At 37.1% G+C, this 25,251-nt stretch overlaps 1 protein-coding gene across 7 annotated transcripts in view; it reads right to left on the reverse strand.

The window, feature by feature from the left end:
* The window catches only part of NRG3 (neuregulin 3), a gene marked incomplete at both ends in the record, with an annotated part of 925,662 nt that overhangs the window by 223,124 nt on the left and 677,287 nt on the right, over nucleotides 1–25,251 (reverse strand). For all 7 annotated transcript variants that reach the window (XM_084246398.1, XM_084246402.1, XM_084246401.1 and 4 more), the window contains one exon: nucleotides 1,986–2,059. In XM_084246398.1, coding sequence (XP_084102524.1) covers nucleotides 1,986–2,059 — 74 coding nt within the window. The remainder of the gene's footprint in view (nucleotides 1–1,985; nucleotides 2,060–25,251) is intronic.

Consider the following 25,251-nt stretch of genomic DNA (forward strand, 5'->3'; position numbering starts at 1 on the left):
GGAAGGAAGATGGGCAAGAAGGAAGGGAGGAAAAAATGAAGGGAAAAAAGGCTAAAAGGAAGAAAGAAAATAATAAAAAATGGAAGCAATGGGGAAATCAATAGATAGGGATGAAAAAGAAGGGAAAAGAAAGGAAAGAGTAAAACAGAGGAAAACTAGGTACATCAGACAAAATGAAAGAAGAAAAGGAAGACACCGGCAACTCCATCTCCTATGTAAACTTAATAATATTCCAGATGTCTCCAACGGCAACCATCCCTTTCAGGCAACAGTTTGGCAGTGGCCAAAGTTAAAGATCAAAAATCTACAAAACACTTCAGTCACTTCCCCCAATATGGGTAGTTCTGGAGACCAGAGTTCACATTTCTAAGAACAGAGATAGCCCACGCTGGGCTCAGAGTTGCTAGCTTTTAGTCAACCTTCATTTTTTTTCAAGGAGAGCGAAATTTGCCAAGAAAAGAGTGATTAATACTCTCTAGTGGCTAACTCACCAAGATAAAATACAATTATATTAAATTTCATATACCTTTTCCTTTTAAAAAATCACTGTATCTACCTGAGGAAATGTAACTAGAAATTTACAGAGGAAATGAAAAAATATACATTTTGAAAGGATGCTGAAAGAGGGCTGGCATATTCATTATGCAGCGACACACCAATAGAACAACCTCTTTCTGTAGTCAATACACAAATTTTGCTAAAGTTGGTGTTATGTTTGTTTGGTGTTCAGAAAACCATAACATTGCCTTCATGATTTGGAAATGCCTGCCATTATCCTCACTGCACTAAACTGCCAATTTAATAAATGCCCCCTTTCCTTAGTAGTGATTCAATTGTAGCCATCATTGAAAGCACAGATGTAAAAAAATTTCATATTTGACCATATTGAGCATATTAGCATATAGAACATTACTTTTTAATACATATAGAAAGAGAAATTTATGACTAGCATTATTTCTATGGCAAATTGTCTTCTTTCATGAATGGAAAAAATGTCATTCGTATAGTTATGGTTGATATACAAACAGTGTTGCTAAAATGAAGTTTTCATATTGAAAGTTTCTTACATAATTTTATATGCATGTTTCCTTATTTCAGTGAGTATGTAAAGGTAATTAATTTAACATTATCACAAATTACCATGTAAAAAGTAAGAACCAATATGATACTCTAATTTCCATAATATTCTTTTGGAGAAATAATAGTCCTCCATTGCAAGTCCTCAAAGGAGATCGATAGTGGCACTGAATCTAGAAACCCACCATATTGCTGGAGAAGACGTGGTCCTGTATGCAGTTAGTTCTGAGCAAGTTTTCAACTTTAACATCCATCACCATTTCCACCTTTCTACAATAGCAATGATTTTTTGCTATTGTAACGATCCTGATTGAGCAAAGGAGGCAATGGAGATGTATAACTTAAGCTCTCAATCCGAAAGCACCCACCTATTTATGAATATACTGATAGAAAAGCAAGAACAGATAAAACCTGGCTGGGCCGAGAGACGAAGCCCAAATTAAAATTAATAGGTGGTCCTTCTAATATACTCCGAAATGTGGTATAAATATAGGTACCCATTTGAAGCATTTTGAGATGCTTACAGACTCCACGCCTGTAGTCATCAAGCCTTTTCCAGATTTGGCTAGAGTTGCAAGGGATGCTAGCTCTGAGAAGTGTCCCCTGCCCCCTACAGATAAAAGGCTGCTAGGGGCATTCTGGACCAGGTCCCACCCACTCTACAGTGCCAGTTTCTGAATCTTGCCAAGAGGTTCTTTACCACCTCCCTTTGACTGCCAATTAAACTGTATGCTTATATTGTCCAATTGATTCCCCCCAATAAATTCATACTGAAGTTATATGCATTTGGCTTGAGTGGTACTAAGAAAATTAGCATATTAGAGATCTCCAACCTGATAAAACAATGTTTTCTCAGAGTAAGAGCTGCATATATGTTGTGTAAGAGAGAAGAAAAATGCTTGACCTACTTGGATCCGATAAGATGGAATCAGTTTTCGGCAGAAATTGATCACAGCGGACACCCTGGTAGCCTTCTTTGCACCTGAGAAAAGGGGAGAGATGACATATGCATGTGGTTGTGAAAGATCCAAGATTTCAACAAGCAAAATAGCCAGCAATTACATACATGTTAGAACAGTTTGTTCAGGCTTTGCTTTATTTGATTCAGTCTCTTTCTAACACCGACAGATTTTAGAGTCTATTTCTGTTCAAAAACCAGCACTGCTTTGCTTTTATAGTTTTATATGTAGTACCTATCAAACAAATTGAATAGCAATTTAAGCTTCCCTTCACAGCAATCTGAATAATGGTCATTCTCATACAATTCTGGATACAAGTATATTTTTCCTTATTCAACACACTGGTCTCTAAAAGGCTGCAATACTTTCCAAAGCATTATATTGTGAGTGTCATTTATCTAATGAAAAATCATTTTCTCACGTAACTGACCAAATATTATCAACAGATTTTAGCTATTGTTCATTTACTTTCATTTTTATTACATTGTTCATTTGCTATTTTTATTTTTTTAACTTATTCTTCAAATCATTTAAGCCATTTGGCCAGAAATAAATGCATTTGTTTAAATTTGGCAAGTTCTGAAAAGCATCTATCTCTATGGGCAAGGTCTTTGTGCATTTTCTCTAAACTCACCTTTTTCTTTTCTATATTCAGTAAACATGTGCTAAGTGCCTGCTTTCTGCTAGGCATTGTACAAGGCAACTTTGTGAGGCAGGCACCATTTGGAAGCGAGGAATTTGCCTGGAAGCACCCGCAATGAGGCATGTCACCTCAGCCCTGCCAGTCCTCCATCGTGTCTTCACACAGCTCATTCAATCAGGGCTGCTTGGCTGCCTCGGACAGCATCGGCTCATCAGCTGGCAGTTCAAGGAACAAATCCAGCCGAGGCCCCAAATGCCTGCCTCTGCACAGTCTCTGTGAGGAAGGAGGTGGAGTTCAGTGGTAGGCTTGAAGCTTAATCTTTCATGCTCAAGTTAAGCAGAGAAGCATACATTGTCGCTTATGGGTAAATCTGTCCTAGTTACAGAGGAGGAAATTGTGCTGCAAGCATAAAAATCAGATTTAAAAAACAATCCTCTGGTTGTTACAAATCTATGAAATTGGCAAAAGAATTCAAAGAGACCATTCTATCAAAGATTGGAGCTATCAGAGACTGGAACTATTCTTTCTTTAGAATATGCTTTGTTTTCTAAGTGTGATAAACTACTAGATAAGGGCTATTGTAACTTCAGGAGCAACACAGAAAGGTACCTAGGTCATTTTTCTACCTTTCCTTGTGAGCCAAATTGGAATGCAGGTAATCAGACAGACTCTCTTTAGTACCTTTATAAGCCTGGCACTCTGGAGTCTATTTGGCAATTTTCCTCATAGACCTAGAACAAAGACTTCTGATATATCAGGCCCCAAATACCCAACAGGCAATTGAAGGAAAATTTTTAAGCAGCCAGCCACATATTTTCATGTATTTTATTATTTTTGATTTCTCACTTCTTGCACTTGAACTAAAGCAGTATAGCACTGGTTCTATACATGTTAAAAGTCGGATAATGTTTAGGAACAAAGAAGATCTATGATGGAAAGAAGATTCCTATTCTCTGAAAGCTGCTAGTCTGCGCTTGTTTAGAATGACCTGAACCACAGTGCTCTAATATTTTTTCCCTTTATGATGAGTTATATGCTGGGTGCATCCTATTGTGTGTATCCATGTCTTGGAGGTTCCTATTTCCATCAGATAAGGTAGATTTTAAGCACATTTTACTCTTTGAATCTTCACTTAATATGAAAATGGTATCCTAGGGAGAAAGTTGCTTTTAAGGAGCAATGCTTTTTGGTTTTCTTTTGTATTTTAAGGGTTCTCTGTTACTTAAAATGTATCATTCCAGTTGTGTGTGGAAAAGAAAATAAGAGATGTTTAAAACTGTTCTAGTCTAAAACTGATTTTCCACAAGTTTGAATCCACTCTAAAGCATTCAGACCTCATGAGGGAAAACTGCATAGTGAGTGTCTTCATCTTGCATTCACACCTGGGTGTTGTGGATGGTGATGTGAGCCCTAGTCCAGTCCAAGAAACCTGGCAAAAGGCCTGTGATTGGGTCTACAGAAAATCCTGCTCCCTTACACGGGGGAGGTAGCCCTGCTACTTTTCTTTGGTGCTAGACTTCAAGGACAAATTAAAATTTCTATTTAAAATTCACACCTATATCACCTGGATAAGATCAGACCCACTGATACCCATAGGCAGAATGTGGCTAACTGGTAATGCCGATGAACCTGGATTGAATTTATCACATTATCGAAGACATGAAGAAAAGGGAAAAGTCTTAATGGAACAGGGTGGTCCCCAGGGAAAGGGGAGGTTCCAGGTTTCCTGTTCCACCCAAGGAAGGGTGGAGCTGAGCAGAGAGGAGGAGGACCTAAAAGGTGTGATCCTATAACACTAAAACATATACAGTGTTAGAAACCAGTTACCTCAAAAAAAAAAAAAATTGCTTTTTGAAAGATATAAGAATAAGAACAAAATAAGTTCATACAGCAGAAAGTTCTTCTGTTTATTCATCAGAGTAAAGCATAACAGTTCACATATAACCATTAATCATAAATAGGTATTTTCTAAAAAAGCACAAACCCTTACCTTAGCCAGGTTAATAATCTAATTTTCTGTACTCGACATTGCTTTTAAAGCACCACACAATTGTTCCAGTCTCTGTTCTCTAAATTTCTTTGTCCCTTAAAAGTCTTGCATCACATTATATTAAAAATCACAATGTTTCCTGGTGCTTTAAGAGGAAAGTTTTGATTCTACAATTAAATGCCCTGAGAGCAGGGGCCAGGTTCAGAACAGGAAATATAGCCAAGATTGCTTAATAGTTGTATAAAAATATTGGGAGAATAATTACTAACAGCATAAAATCACAAAGCAAACTCAGTGTGTAAAAGCTAAGAAATTTTACTTTGAAAGATACTTTTCTTATACATTTTTAAGAATTTATTCTGGCTGTGTTTACTCTTGAGGTGAAGGGGCTACCACTTCAGAAATCAGCACATTCTTGATCATGTTGCTTAGTTTGATTCCAATTTAAAAGGCAGTAGGGAAGGGCATCCTTGAGGAGGAGACAGCGTCCTCAAGGATGAGCAGGGGAGTGCAGATGAGAGGTTGGAGAGAGGACAGTGGTAGGGTTGCCATGAATAGGAAGAGATTGGCCCATGGCAATGGGGGTGTAGGGACTGTTTGACTCCTCTGGTGATTCTAAACCCAGATCAGATATCAGCAAACGGTCTCAATCCTGGTGAGCCTCACAACCAGGACCATCACTTTCTGCAGGGACAGGGTCAGGTGTGTGCTTACAAATGCAGACATCACTTCTTCTACTCTATTTTTCTAGCTTCGTCTTTACCTAAAATAACCCCTTCTATTCATTTTTCCTCTCCTATATTATCCTGAGGAAAATCGCAGTTTTGTGAAAAGCTTAAATGGCAATCCTGGTGTAAAAGAGAAATACTGGCAAAGATGAGAAATACAAAATGCATGATTGTCAGCTAGAATCCAATACTTTGTTTGGTATAATAAAGTAGAAGTTACTTAACATATCACCCAGCATAGATGTGGAAGACCTGAAGGAAAAGACTTCGAAAATGGCCAGATCCTTTGCCAGCGTGCGTACTGAAATCAGTATCCTTTGGCTTATAAAAATGATCACTGTCAGGCTTCCCCGGTGGCGCAGTGGTTGAACGCTGGGCTGCGAAGCTGCCCGCAGCCTCTGCAGCGCCAGTTCGATCCCTGGCCGGTTCGATCCCCAGCCGCCGGCGAGGGTCCCACATGGTGCGCAGACTTCTGCCACACCCATTGCTCCCCTCAGCAGTGTGTTTCGTCAGGCTGCCTGTTCTGTTCCCTGCTCTGGCTCTGGTGAATTCTCTCACCCTCACGCGCTTCTGACTGTACCCAGTGCTTGTATAGATAAATAAATCTTAAAAAAAAAAAAAAATCACTGTAACCATCAGCCCTACTGCTAACTCTTTATTATCCCCATTTCATCTCTTACAACACTTTAGGCCCATTTCCTGAATAACAACTAAATTAGAGTTAATATTAGTGAGTTTGAGTAAAAACTGAGGAACTCTCACTTGTGACCAATAGCCAGTCTCCCTGCATTTTCAGAATTTTCTGCAATTATCCCTTTCCCTCCATTTAGGAAAACAAAATAGGAAAAAATGTAAGCAGCATAAAAACTGTTCTATTAAGGGAACTACATTAGTCTCTTGATCTTCAGCTCTTGATTCCTGGTCATTTACTCAAGAATGACAGGTGTTGCCATTGCTTCCCTGTCTTCACCATCCCTACTCTGCCATTGGCGGCAGGGTCTTGATTACCTGCACAGAGAATCTAGCCCACATTTGGTCTCTGAGCACAGGTCTTCCTTATCTGTATCACAAGTGAGTTTACACTTTGTATTTATGTGGATGTACATTAGGTAAATTATTAAGTAATCCTATTGTCTGGATACAATGCAAATAAAATGGTTGTGCTAAAGGAAGAAGGAAAATGAACACAAACTCAGGGCTGATTTTATATACATGCCTTTGGCCATTTTTAATCCTAGGTATCTTATTCTTAGCATATCTTTAAAAGATGCATTTTACATATTTTATAGAGAGAAATACGTGTGCAGAGGCTGGGCTGTGCCTACGCTCCAGAGGTATGCACGCTTCCTTCCTGGAACCTTGATTTTAAACAAAATTTAAATTGCCAGAAATCAATTAACTTCACGAGGGAAATGGTGGCAAACTGCATGGCTTGTTTCCTGACTGTAACAACTTTTATTCATAGAAAAACATGAAATTACTATTTGATGCTACAGGGAAGTAGACACTTTGTCAGTGATATATAACTCTAACAATTTTAAAGGGCCTATTAAACACTGATTTTCGAAAAAGGAACAATCCCTCCAGGTATTCTTTTCTATCACCTGCCAAATCTCCTCAGTATTAATGTTAGTCTTCAGGTGGGAAAATGGAAAGATCATCAAGCATTTAAACTTTACTTCTCAGAGGCAGGTTGGTTGGGAGCACTGCCTGATTTTAAGCCTAGGATCTGGTATTTTCTAGCTGTTCAGATTTCTTCTGCCTCTTTTTCTTACCTACAAAATTAAGATAATGATAGCAGCTCCCTCCTAGAATTACTATTAGGAATAAAGCATAATGACTCATGGTAAACAATCAACAAAAGTTAGATTTTTTTTTTTTTTAAGTCTGAATTTGGAATCATCATCCCTCCTTTCAAGTGAGAGAATGGAAGTTCAAAAAGCTAAAGTTTCTGACCCTCATATCACACAGCCAGTATTTGGACTAGGTGCAAACTCAATTGAAGTGCAGGAAACTTAAACATCTTTCTCCCAAATTACATAGCCAGTAAGTGTTTGAACTAGAGGAACTCAGCTAGGGTTGACTTCAAAATCTTTGTGTTATGTAAATTTAAAAGGTAATCACTAACTATGGATGGCAATATATTTCAAGAACACTGCCATTAAAGAATAATATTTCTTAATTTCAGACTGTCCTCAATTAAAACACTCAAAAAAGAAACAAAACAAACATTTTAAAAAGAGAACAGAGTATCAATGTAGGGTAAAGAAAATATCAGGCTTTTCTGCCCTTCCGCCATCAGGATAGATGATGGATCCTTGTCCTGAATGCATGCCTGATGGCGGGCACCTGGAGTAGGGTGTGGGCATAGGTAGATGGGATTCAGCTGAGCTAAGACTGTACTTTTAAGGGCGGCGTCACGGGGACGCCAGCAGCAGCAGTAGAAGCTGAAGCCGAAAGAGAAGCCGAGAAGCAGCAGAACGAACTCCAGAGAGCTCAGATAGAGTGAAGACTTGCCCCCCAGCCAGCACCCCTGCCTGCCATATGCCTGGTGAACCCCAATAAAAAACCTGCAAAACACTGAGGACTCTGACTGCTCCTTTACCCAGTCTGCATGGGATCAGAAAACCTGCACTGTGGCCTGTCCTGCCCCTACAATCAATAAAGTGAATCATCCAGCAGTGTGGAGATGGAGAATATAGGAGTAAGAATCCCAAACAAGGTCTCAGTCTGAATGCAAAGCTTAAACTGGGTACACCAGAAACTTTTCTAGCTAAGGCTCTGCACTAGTTTATTGGCTAAAAAGCTATTTGATGTTAGAACAAATTCCCTTCCCTGTTACTGCTGAAGGTGGAATCTAGCTTTGGCTGTGAAGAATATTGTGACACTGACTAAATTGTATGCTTTCTTTAGCTGGACTGAGAATTTAATTAAGTGTTTTGATTTAAAAGGAGGACTAATTAAGACAGCAAGATCTTTAAGGTATCCAATTGGAATTAAAATCACCTACAGACTGTCTGCAGAGTTACAACCTTTCCAAAATCCTTTCAAATATAAATGGAAGAATTAGGAATTGGAGCAATTTAAGTGACAGATTGACAGCTGCTTTCAAATTTATGAAGGTGTTCCAATGTGTTACCAATAACATTCAGATTTATCAGTAATCCCTTGGCTGAGACAACTGTTGCTAATAAAGTTACTCATCTGGCAACTATGAAGTTTCTTACTAGTGAAGTTGTGTTTACAATCTTTAAAAAATGTTAAGGATTTATTTTAAAATTTCCCTTTAGTTTGAATTCAAAAGCAGGTGGAGGTCAATTCTTTGATCATAAGACTTATGAGTTCAGAGGCAGATGTGGAAGCATCTGCTAAAATTCAGCAGGTGAACTGCATTCTGTTACTATTTGAACCTTAAAGAAAGGGAAAAACTAAGTGCAAGCCTGAGAAGTTAAAAAAATACATAGTATGACAAATGTGTATTTACTCAACTGCAAAATCTTCTCAATCATGTGTAGAGGACTAGGCTTGTGTCCAGCAACCACTGGTACATTTCATTGCTCAATTTTAGTATCAGGGAAGACAGTGCCCATTCACTTGAAGTCATTTTACTCCCAATTATGGTATATTAATTTCTGGGCAATTAGTAGCTTAGTGGTTCTTATATCAGACTGAATAAACATCTTGATCTTTATAGAGAATTCTGCCCCTACTTAGTCAAGACCTTCACCTCCATCTCACTGCCTCATTAACAAAATTGTAACACAGAACATGGCACGATGGTAGCATAAGGCTATATATTTCAGAGTAGCTATGCAGGCTGAAAAAGCCATGCTATCTAACTTAGCTTTGGTTTTGCTGCATCTAAAATTTTTGAACATTGCTTTTAGGTTAAGAAGGTCAGTAAAGGAGTACTGTGTTCTTCCTCTCACAGGAAGACTTCCTAATTCCATTATCACATTAAAGGTAGTAAAATAACTATTGCCCTTATTAAAAAATGTCTTAGGGAGCAATTTATAACAGGTGGAGTAAGAATGAATCTCACTTCATGATTCAAGTTGAGAAAATGCTACATTACTAATTTCCAAGTATATACAAAATCTACTGTGAGAAATGGGAGAAATTCTAGTTTCCAAAGAAGGTAGTCTTTTGTTGTTGTTGTTGTTATATGTCTCATTTAATGGTCTGATACATGATTTACAAATTGTGCTTGAAGCTAATTTTAACACTTTAATTATTTTTTATTTTATATAATTCTTATATATTTTTTCATTTTTGCACAATGTATGCATTTTCATTTTGGTTATATTCCCCATACAATTCCCACCCCCTTATTTTGACCCTAATCCCTTATCACCCCCATCCAATCCCCATAGTGTGTCTCGCCTTCTCGCCTTCATGGTGGAAAGATGTGTCCTTTGGATGTAGGTCAATGCCCAGTTCTGCCACTTGGAAGTGTGATGGGGGTGTGTGGCTGCTCTTTCAGAAGCCTCAGGTGTTAATATCTAAGTGGTATTACCAAGTCTTGATTCAATGCTTGCTCTGTGCACATTTGCACACACTGAAACATAGCTGAACAGAGAGACACACACTCTTTCTCTCTTATACACACGCGCACATTTCCATTCCTAATACATGTCTAATAATCAGAAAATTTAGACAGATGATATAGGTTATAACATTAAAGGCAGGCTCTCTTCCTCCACTTCCCTAGTTAATTAAATTAAGTTCCCACGACTGCCTTTGAAATATCCTAGCCAGTAGCAGACCAGGATTTATTATTCATCCACCTCCTATGATTCTTTTTATTATTTTCAGTTAAGATTTTACTAACATTGAGAAATTAGTCAATCATAGACTTTCTCTAATGCTTAAGGCCAACCATTAGCAGATTCCTTCACTAGTTGCTTAGAATTAGAAGAGTAATTGACTTATATGCCCAGATTAATAAAAGTAGGAAAGGTAATGACCTTCCTTGTCAGTTTATAGTTCAACAAGAAATATAAACTGAGATACAGTAAAATGTCCTAAATTTACTTGGTCAAGAAATCTATGCCATAACAAAATATCACAAATGCGTTAAACAACAGCAATCTATTCCTTAAACAACAGAATTCTAACAATTTTGAAGAATTGCATTCTAAGATTTAAGTTCCATTGAGATCTGCGTCTGGTGAGAACTCTCTCCTTGGTTGCAGATGGCTGCCTTCTCGCTGTAATTTCACATGATGGAGAATCTCAATCTCTCTTTTCTCTCTCATAAAGCACCACTCCTATCAGATTAGATTCCCACCCTTATGACCTCATTTAACCTTAATTACCTCCTAAATCTCCTGTTTTCAGATACAGTCACATTGGGAATTATGACTTTAACATATGAATTTTGGGGAGATGTCATTCAGTACACAGTAGTTACCAAGCTGGGGAATTGATTTCTATAGAATGGCATTGTCCGGAATTTGGATTCTCTTGTCTGTAGGATGTCACATAAAATACAGAACATTCAGTTTAATTTGAATGTCAGGTGAATTACAATATTCTTCTTCAAATGTATTCTGAAAGTAATATTTGGGACAAACCTCTACTTAAAAATCTATTCATTATTTATCTGAAATTCAAATTTAACTGGGTGTCCTATCTTGTTTTCTCTGAATCTGGCAATTTACCTAAATGAGAGTGAAAGAATTTGAATAGTCAAAGAACTAAGAACTATCAATCCGAACACCTAATTATGTTTCTGTTAGAGCTATATTCGGTTTTGACAAATTTAATCATCTCTTATTTTAAGAATGGGCAAATTAGAGACTCCCTTGGTGGCACAGTGGTTGAGCGCTGGGCTGCAAAGCTGCATGGAGCCTCTGCAGCGCCGGTTCAATCCCCGGCCGCAAGCAAAGGTCCAACATGACACGACAGACCTCTCCTGCCTCACCCGCTGCTCCCCTCAGCAGTGTATTTCATCAGTCTGCCTGTTCTGTTCCCCACTCTGGCTCTGGTGAATTCTCTCATCCTCCCATGCTTCTGACTGTACCCAGTGCTTGCATAAATAAATAAATAAATAAATCTACAAAAAAAAAAAAAAGAATGGGCAAATTACATTTACTTCGATAAAATGTACAAGGGACACTCCCACTCCCCAGGTACATTTGGTGGATAGAGCATATAGCACATAGGAAATGCACATGTGGTGAGCCTGGAGACTGCTTTCCTAATTGCCTTTTTGTTGTTTCTCAATAAGCCCATTTTGTTAGTGAAACAACTGGCTTCTTTTGTTTGAGCTCAACATGGCCAAAGCACCAAAAATCTGCTTCAAGTATATGATGATTATCCAATGAAGTAAGATTGTTTAAAATGTTAGGCGTTTTGATCTTGTGGATTACTAGCTACTACTTTGCATTAAGGTCTGAATAAAAAGAACACACTAACCAGCAGTCCAAGTGAGACCAAAGGAAGAAAGGCGGTTTACTTTTCCTACCTCTCTTTACCCTGCATCTCACTTTATTCAGAATAAAGTTAATACTAACACATTCACATGCTATCGAATCAGTGAACACAGATGTGCAACATAAGGCAATGATAACCCAAAATCAAAGATCAAACATAAGAGAATACCCTTCAGGAGGACTGGAAAGACCTTTCTGGAATTGACTGTCTCAGGAGGACACAAGGAGAGTATATCAACAGGAGATCAAGGTGGTCAGCTATGCTTTCTTCCTGGGTATTGTGGGTGATTTCCTTAAGCAAAGCATTACACAGCTTGATAAAGAAGAGTGAAAAGAAAATAAATCTCAGAGATAAATCTTATTTAAAAGGCATCTTTATGATTGGCATTATAAAGGAGAGAGGAAGCTCATTAGTAAAGGAACTGATAAAACCACTCACAGCATGCTTCAAAAAGAAGTGGTAATAATTATTGTCTCTCCTAGAAAGGGGGCAATATATCCACACAGTGTCATTCACAAATACGTTTACAGACATCACAGAGGAAGCTGCAAAAATCCCATAGCTTTCTGATTTAATTAAGTAAAGAAAAAAAGAAAAAAGTAAGACTTTTATAGTTCACATGCCTGGATCATAGAATGTTCTACATGAAACATGACTTTTTAAAAAGCCATTTAAAAAAACCCTAGAGTTTGCTGAACCCTCATTCAATAGCATAATTTTCCCTGTTTCTCCCAGGATATTACTGTACAATCAACTAACAGGGTGCAGCATTTCTGCCGGCAAAAGGAAGTGGGCAGCTTTGATCAGAATTCACAATAATATATCTCCCTTGTGTGATAAATGATTTACTGCTGAGGATAAATGCATATAATCTTTCATTATGTATGACATTCGTGAGCAACAAGGAAGCTTTAGACTGAATGGAAAGTGATTTCATATTAAAAGCCTCATGCAACTCAAACTGAGATGAAAGAGGTCTTGCATTGGGAAAAAAAAAAGACACAGGCTTGCAGGTTTAAATGGATGCTCACTCAAATATAATTGTTACTCTAAGTTTGAAAATCTGTTAGGAGGAAACCAAGGAATTATGTGACTAGATCAACTTTAAATTTGGACATTTTTGAACCACAATATTCTATGTACTTCAAACTGCCATTAAGACAAACTTTGAGAACTGAGGGCCTCCCCGGTGGTGCAGCGGTTGAGCGCTGGGTTACGAAGCTGGCCGCAGTCTCTGCAGTGCCGGTTCGATCCCTGGCTTGCTCCCCGGCCACCGGAGGAGGGTCCCACATGGCGTGCAGACCTCTTCTGCTGCCTGCTGCTCCCCTCAGCAGTGTACTTCGGTCCTTCTGCCTGCTCTGTTCCCAGCTCTGGCTCTGTTGAATTCTCTCACCTTCCCGCGCTTCTGACTGTACCCAGTGCTTGCATAAATCAATCAATCAATCAATCAATCTTTAAAAATAAATAAATTAATTAATTAATTAATAAAAAAAAGACAAACTTTGAGAACTGAAATTGTGATGCGACTAGGTAGCGGGTAGAGAGGAGCTGGAGTTTAGTGTAAGTGGTTTAAATTCCCAATACCTATAGAATTGCTAGCTAAGTTGGAAAAGGATAGGAAGTGTATGCTGGTCTCGTATGAGAAGGCACTTTCCAAAATGTCTTTTGTTGTTGCTGTTATTGAATAAACACATTTTATTGGTGAAATACCCACTAACTTTTTATTTAAGTTACCATAACTAAAGTAGATAAATAAATAAATCAAGGTTTACTATGTTATATACAGAGATACAGCTGACAACCAGGAAAATGCCAAACACAAGTGGATGAATATGTTTGCCTGTGTGTGTGTGCCGGGGTGGGGAGGCGGGCCGAGGAGCAGGGAATTGGTGCAGACTCGGGGATTTGGGAGCAGGAGAGTTGATATAGGAAGGTAAGACCAAGATTGGTGGCTTTTCATTAAAATAATTTTTGTACTAACATTTTGCATATCAGGGAAATGCAAATTAAAACAACAATGAGATGCCACTACATACCTGTTAGGATGCCAGAATCTGGAACACAGTCAATACTGTGGAATAATGGGTACTCATTCACTGCTGAAGAGAAGGCAAAATGGTACAGCCACTTTGGAAGGCAGTTTAATGGTTAACTAAACTAAATATACTCTTACCCTAAGATCCAGCAATCATGTTCCTCAGTGTTTATACAAGACAGTTGAAAACTTTTGTCCAAACTTCACAACAAACTGCATATGGATGTTCACAGCAGCTTTATTTATAATTATCATGACTTGAAACAACCAGGATATCCTTCAATATGTGAATGGCTAAATAAACACTAGTATATCCAAATTATGGAATATTATTCATTGTTAGAAAGAAATAAAATGAACTATCAAGCTGTGAAAAGACATGGAGAAAATTAAATGTATATTACTATGTTGAAGAATTCAAACTTGTATGATTCTAATTACATGAAGTGCTGGGAAACGCAAAACTATGGAAACAGTAAAAAGATTAGTGGTTGCCAAGGGCTGAAGGGTGACAGACAAATGGGTAGAGTGCAGAGGGATTTTAGGGAAGTGAAGATACTCTGTATCACACCATAAAAGTGGTCATGTGTTAGTATACATTTGTCTGAACCTACTGAGTGTGCAACAACAAAAGTGCTAATGCTAGCTAGCTACGGACCAGGATGATGATGTAGGTTCATCAACATAACAAATATGGCACTGGGAGGTGCCAGCATGTATGGGGACAGGGAGTATATGGGCTATCTCTGTAACCTCCCTCAATTTTGCTGCAAACCCAAAACTACTCTAAAAAAGTAATGTCTGAACAATATGTATGCATGTGCATATATATATCTTCCAAATTAAACCATATATAAGTATACATTTTGACCCAAATATAAATATTTCCTGATACTATAAAGTGGTATAATTAGAGAAAATCAGAATCTGTTCTCACCACCTCATTTCATGGAGGACAGCATTTTAAAACCAAGATGGAGGACTTGGTAAAGACATTAAATGCATAAAGGGAAGAAGAAGGATTCAAGAGCACAGATTCTGTTTCTAAATTCAGTGTGCTTTCTGTTATTTCACATTTCCTTGCCTAAATCCATATGCTAGCCCTAACGCCAGACTTTTCTGAGTCTTTCTAGTGAGCGTACATGTTATGTTGGAGAATTGTGAGCACAAGTCAATTGGATAGAGTCCTGACAACCAAATAAGGTCACATAGAGTGGCAAGATTGACCTCCTAGTTTAGAAAAGATTGGACAGTAAAACATGTTCTAAACCTGGATGTTATATAGAAACTAGGCAAATAAAAACAAAAGTACAGGTAAGGATGGGTAAACCAGAGAAAGCACAGAAGGGGATATTATTTAAAACATTGATATGGATAAGATTATTGACCATAATTAAAACAAAAGAAAATGGAACCTGGTAAAAGTTAAGTTGACGAAAATTAAGTAGCTAGCCATAGAGAGCAATTCAAAAATGAATTTAAAGGAATGCTATTTAACTGAAGTGTTTGGCAAATTGAAATGCAAACTCCAAAAATGAGCAGACTTGAAATCAATAAAACATGGTAACTATTTTATAAAAGTGAGGGAGAAGAAGATAATTGAGAGAGAGAGATTTAATTAAGTTAAGGTTGATCTAATTGATATTCATCTATGTGTTTTACCTAGAAATAAATCAACAAAAGAATGCCCTCAGAAAATACTTCTGCATCATGTGGTAGAAGAGTTGACAGCCATCTAACCACTTCGAGGAATTCCTCTATTCAAGTACTGAGAGTTTTACTGAGGTTCCACAAAGTACTCCTCATGAAACTGATTAAAAGGAGATGTGGCTACCACAATTTTATAAATGAGGGGATTAATGTTGAGAGAAATTAACTTCTGTGTTCCTGGAGCAAATGGAAAACACAGGTTAGAACTTGGATTTAATTTGAAGTTAAAACAACCCTGGAGGCAGTGCTTATTTCTATACCCAATGTTGTTCTTGACCAGAGCGTATGATGCATTTAAAGTGCTCTATTATGTTATTAACTACTGTTTGAGGAAGAGAGGGCTATCATTTTAGATTTAATGTAAAGATAAAATTGAGACCAAGAGTATAATGATTTGCCACAGTTATATAGTGACATGATTTAATCTGGAAATGTCTAAAAGAAAAGTACAATATTTAATATCATTGATAATTAATATGGTTTTAGACTTAATAATAAGTTATATTTAACATCTCAATTCATATAGTCATTCAAAATTCAGTATAGTTAGAAAGAAAGAAGCAGTATATCTGGAAACAGAAACCTCTTTAAATATTTGAAATGAAGAAATGTAATAGTGAATTGACAGCACAGAAGAAGAAAGGATGCGTTAAACAGAGGAGAATAAGGAAAAAGGAATTGACACTAGCATGCAATCAGGCTTATCCTGATCTTAAGATGAATGGCCAAAGGGAGAAATCCAAGGTAGGGAAATCAAGGCAAAGGCAGCATTGGATCTATCAGACAGGATGTAGAATCCTAAATGAATTCTAGCAGATTTGGTCATTTACTCTATATAGCACACAATGAGATATTGCGCTCATATTTTAAAATGATATATAATCAGTATTAAATTATTAATATAGTTATAGGTATTATATGAAGTATTTTATAATTATATAATAAAATTCACACCTATATAAACTATAATGCTTATTAATACAAATTATATTTAATGTATTATATTCATATGTATGTAACATAAAGATTCATTCACATTTTGTGAACACCAGCCGCAGGTGTCTTTTCCCCTGACTCTTCCTAGATAATAACTCTTACTAAGTTTATAAAGAACTTTAGTAGTAAGTCCATGCACCAGTATTCATTAGGAATTTCACCTTCCTTCCAGTCTGCACCCAATTCTACCATAAACACCCACTCATGCATAGGGAGAAACACTTGGATTCACATCCTGCTCACAGCACCTTGGGGGAGAGAATTTGCCCCCCTGGGCACTCATTTCCTCCTCTACCAACAGGACTAATAGTGCTGACCTGGTGTACAAAAGAGAGTCATTCTTACTAATTACTTAAAACTCATAAACACTTTCGAAGATGAAAAGTTCTAGTTTTCTCATTCAGTTCCTTGGGTTCAAATAAAAAAGCTACATTATATAAAGGTTTCTGGGGGACTTATTACCAGACCTCTATCTAAAAAAAATTGCACCACAATTACAACTTTAATGACCTACTCTAAAATGTCCCAAGGCTACAACATAATTAGTCCATTTTATAATTAGTACATAAAAAAAATCACTCTAAGAAATAAATAAGAAGTGACTGGGGCTCCTGGAAAATGATCCACAATATTTGATGTAGAAAAAGAAGTATTTATCAAGTGCCTACAATTATCCAGATATGACGCTAGACACTTCATATACTAAATTATGTATTGTTAGTTTAGCGTTGTTTTATTTGAGGTACTGAAGATGAAAATTTGAGGTTTGGAATGATTAAATAATCTGATCAAGTCACAGAGCTAGTTAAGTTTGATTTGTGGCCAGGGTTTTCAGTGACTCCTCATTATTGAACTTCGCGAAAATTTTAACTTATTTTTCTTTTGTCTACAGCAGTGTCAATTTCACTAGAATCTTTAGTGTTAACTTTTGTTGTGAACAGGAGTAGATCCTGAAGGAGAAATAATCAGAATTAAGAAGATGATGGTCCTGTTTTGGGTGACAGGAAACCACATGGAGAATAGGTTTACTTGCAATGTCATCTGTTCATAGGAATATTGAAAATTGATTATTTAGAGAAATATGCTGGTGAATGGTGGAACTGATGAAAGTTTCCTTTGAGGGAAAAGGGTGTGCTTGTTGTCATCACAAAGGTGATTCTAGCTTGGGACACTGCCTTTGAACTTTTCTGTGAGTCCTTAATGGAGAGAAGGACTTCCAAGTGACGGGGGATGCAAGGGAAGAGATTGGTTCACTATTAGAAAAGATTTTAACAGATCTATATAGAAATGAAAAGTCACCATAGAGGCCTGAGAAGCACGTGGCCGAACATTTAGTATTGTCTGCTCAAGTAACTCAAGATGTGCCCTATTTGGAGACATTCCATAAAGGAACATTCTCTTATGCATGATTTAATATAGTTCTATAAGCCAAAGATATTGCATGAGAACACTAAAATAGCAGATGTCACCTAATATTTGCTTATAGAGTATCTGAGTTTTAAAAACCACGATCAGGGCCTCCCCTGGTGTTCAGGCAGTTGAGCACAGCACTGTGAAGCTGTCCACAGCCTCTCTGTGCTAGCTCAATCCCTGCTTGCTGTGGAGATACCCAGATGGCACAGCAGACCTCTCCCATCTCGCCCGCTGCTGCCCTCAGCAGGTATTTCAGTCAGTCTGCCTGTTCTGTTTCCCGCTGTCTCTGGTGAATCCTCTCACCCTCCCACACATCTGACCTGTATCCCAGTACTTGTATGGATGAATAAATGAATCTTTAAAAAAAAAGAAAAAAAATCACGATCACTGTTCAATATGAGAGGTTATTCACGTAATACAAATTCATGGTTTAAGATCAAGATTCAAATGCACCAAAATGTTTCTATGTGTAAAACTTAGTTAATTTTAATATACTTGTACAAGTTTTAAAGTTATTGTATTTTTTCTTTATTCTGAATATTGCAATTCTAATTTATTTTTGTGAATAATTTAGAGGATTGGGCAATAAGTTTAGCCCACGTTAACCTAAAAGAAAGCAAAAAAAGACTAGTTCTAATTTAAGACATGTAATTCATAGTAACAATTTTATTTTCAATGACTAAATATAAACTGTTTTCCTCAATAAAAATGGCTTATAAAAGTATTTTCTTTAATATTTCCTAATTTTAATCATCTACATTCTAGTGATCAAGGCATTTTAATTTCCTAATACAGATTAAGTAATTCTGAAGTCCAGTTCACTGGTTGTTCTCTGTGGATCTTTAAGTTATATATTAATATCTTTGCAATCAGTGGCAATCAGTTTCTACCCTAATTTGCTACCCATGACATTATTAGACTTGAAATACTTAGAGAGTGTTAAAATATCTAGGGCCTATTATTCCTTCTTTGCTGCTTTCCTCAATAATCATGAATGTCTGTCATGAAATGCATCTAAGCTTCATTTTCCTTTGTATACAGAAAAGTTAATTTTATCAGATGTCAGTGAGGCTGACTTCACTTTTAGTTACTATCAGAACACATGGACTCCTCCCTGTCTATACTTTTTGAACTTCTGCAGGATAACCTACCATAAAAAATGTGTGCATTTTGAGTCTCAGCACCAATGCTTTTGTGAAAATCATTGAGAGAAGTAAGCTTTCTTTCTCTTTCTTTCTCTCGCTCTCTCAGAAGTTCCCATCTACCTTAACAAACTGTGATTCTGTGATATGCAGAGATGAGTGTGTGTTTACATATGAGTTTATGTATAAAAATTAGTTTTATGTGTAAGTGCATATCTATAGATGACATTTAAATGTATACTCTTATTAATACTGCCTCAATTTATACATTTACCTTAAAACTAAATTGCTAAAATATTCTTTATTCACCTTGAGGTCTTCTTGTAGTTGTTTAATCATTATTCTGATAATTAAGTTTCTTGCATTTTTTTCTACAGAATTACATTGACACCAAAACACATTCAAGTTCACTAGTTGTATGGTTATGGTTTAACCTTCCAGTGACATTGTCTCTTCTTCATGTTATAGTTGGACATAATTATTTAAAGCTAATAGCAATAACTAATATTATTTATTTGGAGTGCCAATGTCACTAAGATACTCATTTTACATACTATCTTTAAATCCTATGGTATTGGCATTTTGATGCCCATTTATTAGTTGAAGAAACCAGGTCTCAAATGTTCAATTATATGTATGGAAATCACCAGTAGAAACAGAAAAGATAAAATGGATGATGGTTGAAGGTAATGCATTTTCTGTTACTTTAACACTCAAGCAGAGGTGGATTAACAACTTGTGAGGAATGCCACCAAAGGGAGTCGATATTCATCACCAGGTCTTTTAAACAACCAAATCTGTCCTTTTTTTTCTTTTTCCTGAACCCTACTAAAAAAGTTGTACCCACTATTTAGAAGTTAAATAGTGGTGATGATTGATGGTTAAGGGAGTTACAGAAAGACCTTGTCCCATCTATTATTCAGAAATTAAAATTTGCATATTGTAGTGAAAGGCCTTAATTTTATCTTTCATTTTAATGTTTCAGAGTACCAGTCACAATGTCTATAAGACATATTACAGCTAACAGATGTTTAATAATCAAGAGATGTAGACTTTTCTCTATATCGTTTCAGTGAGCCACTGATTTGGCTGTTAGGAAGAATCATCATTTAAATATACTTGAGTTGGTAATTTATATAAGAACTGTATGCATTGCTGATTTAAAAACTCTTCTTTGATTTAACACAATATTCTTCCTGTTAGACTATTAGCAAGACATCCAATTCCTGTTTACATTTGGCAGTTTTCTTATTTTGTGTGAAAACGTAATCTTTTATTTAGGGAATGAGCCATTCCATATCCAGGGAGGATCAAAAGTAATCACAGTTAAACTGAAAACGGTAAAGCACATCTTTATCTAAGATAAATATTTGAGGTAAATTAGAAAAAAACCCAGATTCTTGGCATTTTAGGAATAATAAAATAAATGCAAAGAAAAATAATATAGAAGCATGAGATGCAGACACTTTCAAACATCCTTTTCTTTGTCCCTGAAACAGACTGATTCTGCAGCTGCTCACAGCAGGCATCTTAGTGTAGGAAGGAAAGTTCATTTTGTCAAAGGAGCGTCCATTCACATTTTCAGGAAAAAAAATGTGAGAGTTGAAATGAGTGTTTTTTCAGAGGCAAGAATCAAGAGGCAGAATAATAACCAAATCTAAATCATAGCAAACTTCAACACAGTCATCACAGTCATATTCATTTGGATACTTGGAAGACTGAGTTGGTTTGGTGAAGAGACTTGAAACCTAGGTGGTGGGTTCTCACCTGGCCACTTAGAACTGCAGGGCATGAATGTAAAAGAAGACTCATGGAAAGAAACAACAACAGAATGTATTTACTGGGAGTAAGACAAGCAAGAGCTGGGCTAGGGGGAAGGAGAGAGAAAATTTACAGACCGGTCAGTAACAAGATGCAGTCTTTCCTGTCCCAGATATTGTCTGAGGTTCAGAGACCAGAGTCTAAGAAGCAAGCCTGAGAGCAACATGGCACCTGGTTCACTCAGCCAGGCAACCCAGGACTGGCTGGGTGGAAGAAGAGGCCAGTCTGGCAATCAGAGGCAGAGCAATGGGGTCCAACACGTGGGGAAGAGGACACCAGGTGGCCTGCTGAGGAAGAAACCAAAGCACAGGGTATACAGTCAAGCTGAGGGGCCAGTCTACATGAGTTCTTGCCCTTGTAAAGTCTTCACGGCCAGTGTGCCCTGGGGTTGGGGCCTGCAGCTTCACCCACAATTCCCCCCCAGTCTGTGCCTGCAACCTTTGGTTGGATGCATCATGTAATAGAGCACAGAGGTGACAGGTGGCAGATGGACAGCAGTGGTTGCAGATCAGCCTAGTTCAGGCAGAAGGACTGACAGCTACAAAGGGAGGGAGGTCAGGGCAAGGGAGTATGACTGCTATGGCCCCTACTGGACTGGCTTGGAGGTTGCTCCTCCAGCAGACTCAAGTTTTAACATTAGTCAGTCTCAAAACATCGTTTATTTTTTTCACAGTAAAGTCCATAATGGTCCCCACTCCCTTAAAATATACCAGGCTCCAAGTAAGGACTGGATTCACTCTCTGCATTAATAGTTTCTGGATAACCTCAGCTCTTTTCATATCCAGTACAGTGGGAGGAGAGATTGGTTTCTTTCCATAAGTTTTCTCATTTGCAATAAACAGTCAGAGTCAGGGGTGTTTTCTCTTTGAATGGCTCCAAGATCCTTTCCATTGCTCAGGCAGTACTCTTTGGCAACATCCAAGACTCCTTGCCTTTTCTCACACCCCTTATCCATGCCAAGAAATGTGTTAGGCTCTACACGGAACCATATGCAAATCCCACTTTCTCCCTACCACTGCTGCCACAAGAGTGCCCTACCACTCTTGCCTGCATTATTGAAATATTTCCTTTCCTGGTCTATATGTTACAGTCCCAACTCCTTCATGTCTACTCTGTATGCCAAACCAGAAAATCCTTTGAAAATCTAAGTTGTATTATCTTACTTCTCACACGTACTCTCCATACCATGAACATGAAAGACAAGAACCCCTTTTTAAGACTTGGTCTAAGGAACAATAAGACCCTCATACTCTCCTCCTGTCACCCCACTAAACCATCTTTTATGACTTTTCCTTGACCATGCCACTCCAGACACAATGGCTCCATAAAGCCAGTGAAATACACCAAAAATACTTTCATGTTCCATCTGTCTGAGATGCTCTTCCAAATTTTATTGGCCATATTTATTTTAATTGGGAATGTTGAAGCTTCTAAAATGTACATACAACAGATATGTATAAATAAACAAATTGTTTAAGCATATAATAGAATATAAGCCTACAGTAAAAGTGAAAGCACTACTTCCAAGTTAAGATGCACAGAATTTCTGCTTCAAAATTCCTCTGCTTAAAATAAGTATCTGTAATGGTTAAAGCATAAAAAAGGAAAATGTAAAAGTAGCTTCTAGTCTGATTCAGAAAAGGAGCAGAAATCGAAAGTAACTGTGCATTTGCCAGGCTCTGACTACAAGGGCAGGTACCAGAAGCCTGGACTTCAGTCCCTCTGGTAAAAGAGGACTAGAAGGGATCCAATGGCATAGACAAGCAAAGTCAGATTCTCTGTTGAAACAAAGGGGACAGCACATGTGGTTCACTCCTACAAAGAAAAACAGTTTTAAAAATTGCTTCTGAAAAAAATAAAAGCCTAGGATTATAGCTCTAGAATGGTACTATTCAATAGAATGGTCCTCAATGATGGAAAGAAGCTGTCTACTGCAGGCTCATTAGAAGCAAATGGGCAACTGCATTTTAAATATTACCCCATCTCAATGATTGGAAATTAAATTTTAATACCCACAATTGGCTAGTGGTTACATGATTGGATAACACCACTATAAATACCCAATAGGCCAAGGGGAAAGAGAGGATGAGAACATGGAATTTGTGAACTGATTAGACTCTGATGGCTTGGGGACTACGTCTGTTCATACCTGATATCAACACTTCATAAAGTCCAAGCCTGCATCACCTGAATCCAGGGAGATTAGAGAAGCAATTGTAACAGCAATAGAGAGAGAGATAGACATTAAGGAAAATAAGCAGGGAGTAGAGAACAAAAAGGCAGGAAGAGAGGAAAAAAAAGGAGTATAAATTGAAATGAGACTAGAATCAAATGTTGAAAATGCATTAAAATTAATTCTATAGAAGTCAGTCAATAAAATTCACTACAGAAAAAAATGAATTATGGAAACTATACAAGTATTTTGAAAGATGTTTATAATACTCAATGAGATAAATTAAATGTTAACTTAAAAATAAAAGAGCATAAAAAAGCACCCCTCCGAAACTCTTATCTGATGAGTCAATTAGAAATCAGGCAAATAAAATATATATGATATGATATGACATAATTTTAAAAGCATATGAGAGATAAACATAACAAATGCAATTAAAAAACAAATTAATGAATTGAAAGATGGCAGGTCCTAGAAAACTCACCCCAAAAGAATCTAAGAGGAGCAAAAGAGTAAATCATATAAAACATGCTGGACAGATGAAGAAGTTGTGGCATATATTTGACATCATTCTTAGAAAAAAAATGACAGAAAAGCAATATTTGATAAATAACAGCTAAGGATTATTAAGATTGAAAAGATAAGAATTTTCCTATGCAAAAACATACTAAAAGTGCCAAAATATTTAACTTTTAAATAAAATAAACCAATCCACAGCTACACATATTATAGTAAAATTGAAGGACTTCATAGCAAAGTAGAAAAATCTCAAAACAAGGAAAAGGCTGCATTAAGGGAAAAAAAAAACACATGGAATATGAAATACTGAATTTACTGTGATGACTACATGAGAAAGGAATGAAATTTAAGGGAAATTTTCAACAAACTCTGTTGTTTTTGTAGTCTTATTTCATAAAAAGAACTTGAGATCAACTGACAACTAATTATATGATGAAATTGAGTGTTGGATACAAAAGTGTTCTTTATGTTTTCTAAAATAAATTTTTCAACATTTCATATTTGTCTACTTTTTGATTATATGTCTACAATAAAATATTTAGAAATAAATGTACTCGATGTACACATATCGTATGTAAATGGTTATTAAATTCATAAAGGATGATGTTGCATGGAAAAATATAGAACATGTTTCCCTGGTGCCTGTTAGCTGAGGACCAGCCCTGCATATTGGCAAAAAAAGGTGAATATTGTCCAGGATGAAGACTCACAAAGGTGAAGACTCATAAGGTTTACACAGTGAAAACAGATATCCAAGGGACATTAGCTTTGAGGACTCACAAAGATGAAGACTCACAAGGTTTACACAGTGAAAGCAGATATCCAAGGGACATTAGCTTTGTAATATTTTACTTTTTTAAAATATAGTGAGAGGGCCTCCCTAGTGGCACAAGGGGTTATATGTGTCAGCACAATCAGCTTATCAGCAGCCACTGCAGCACAATTTTGATCCCTAGCTGGGGATGTGACCCACATGTTGCAGCAGACCTCTCCTGTCTCACCCACTGCTACCCTCAACAGTGTGTTCTGGTAGATCTGCCTTTTTTTCTCCCCACTCTGTTTCTGGTGGATCCTCTCACACCCCACACCTCTAGCCTTCACCCCAGCTCTTGTATGCATAAATAAATCTTTAAAAAATAAATAATATAAAATATAGTTAGATATAATACAAATATTGTGCTATTGATAAATAACTACTGCATTTTTGAAACATTATATAAAATGATTTGACTCAAGCAATACTAACTAGGTAATCATCTTAGAGACTCTTCACAAATTTCTGATGTCCCCCATATATGTCATTTGGGAAGGCATGCTTTCTGCTGCCCTGCTACTCATCAGCAGTACCTATGGCTGCTATGGTTCAAATCCCTAAAACAAGCCAGATTGCTAAGTTTTGAGATCAAATGCGATCTGTTGAGAAAAAAAAGAAAATCAGAATCAGTAGATGCCCAGGTGTCCAAGTGGAGGGCTGGAGGGCTAGACGGCCAGGTGCAGGGTGTCCCTTTGACTCTGTATTCCCGTATAGAAATCCAAAGAATCCAAAATTCTAAATAGAAACCCAGTCTTTTAGATCACTATCAAGGCAAGAGGATAAATACGGCATT

Source organism: Talpa europaea, assembly GCF_964194135.1.
Source record: "Talpa europaea genome assembly, chromosome: 10".
In the NCBI taxonomy this organism is placed as follows: Eukaryota; Metazoa; Chordata; class Mammalia; order Eulipotyphla; family Talpidae; genus Talpa; species Talpa europaea.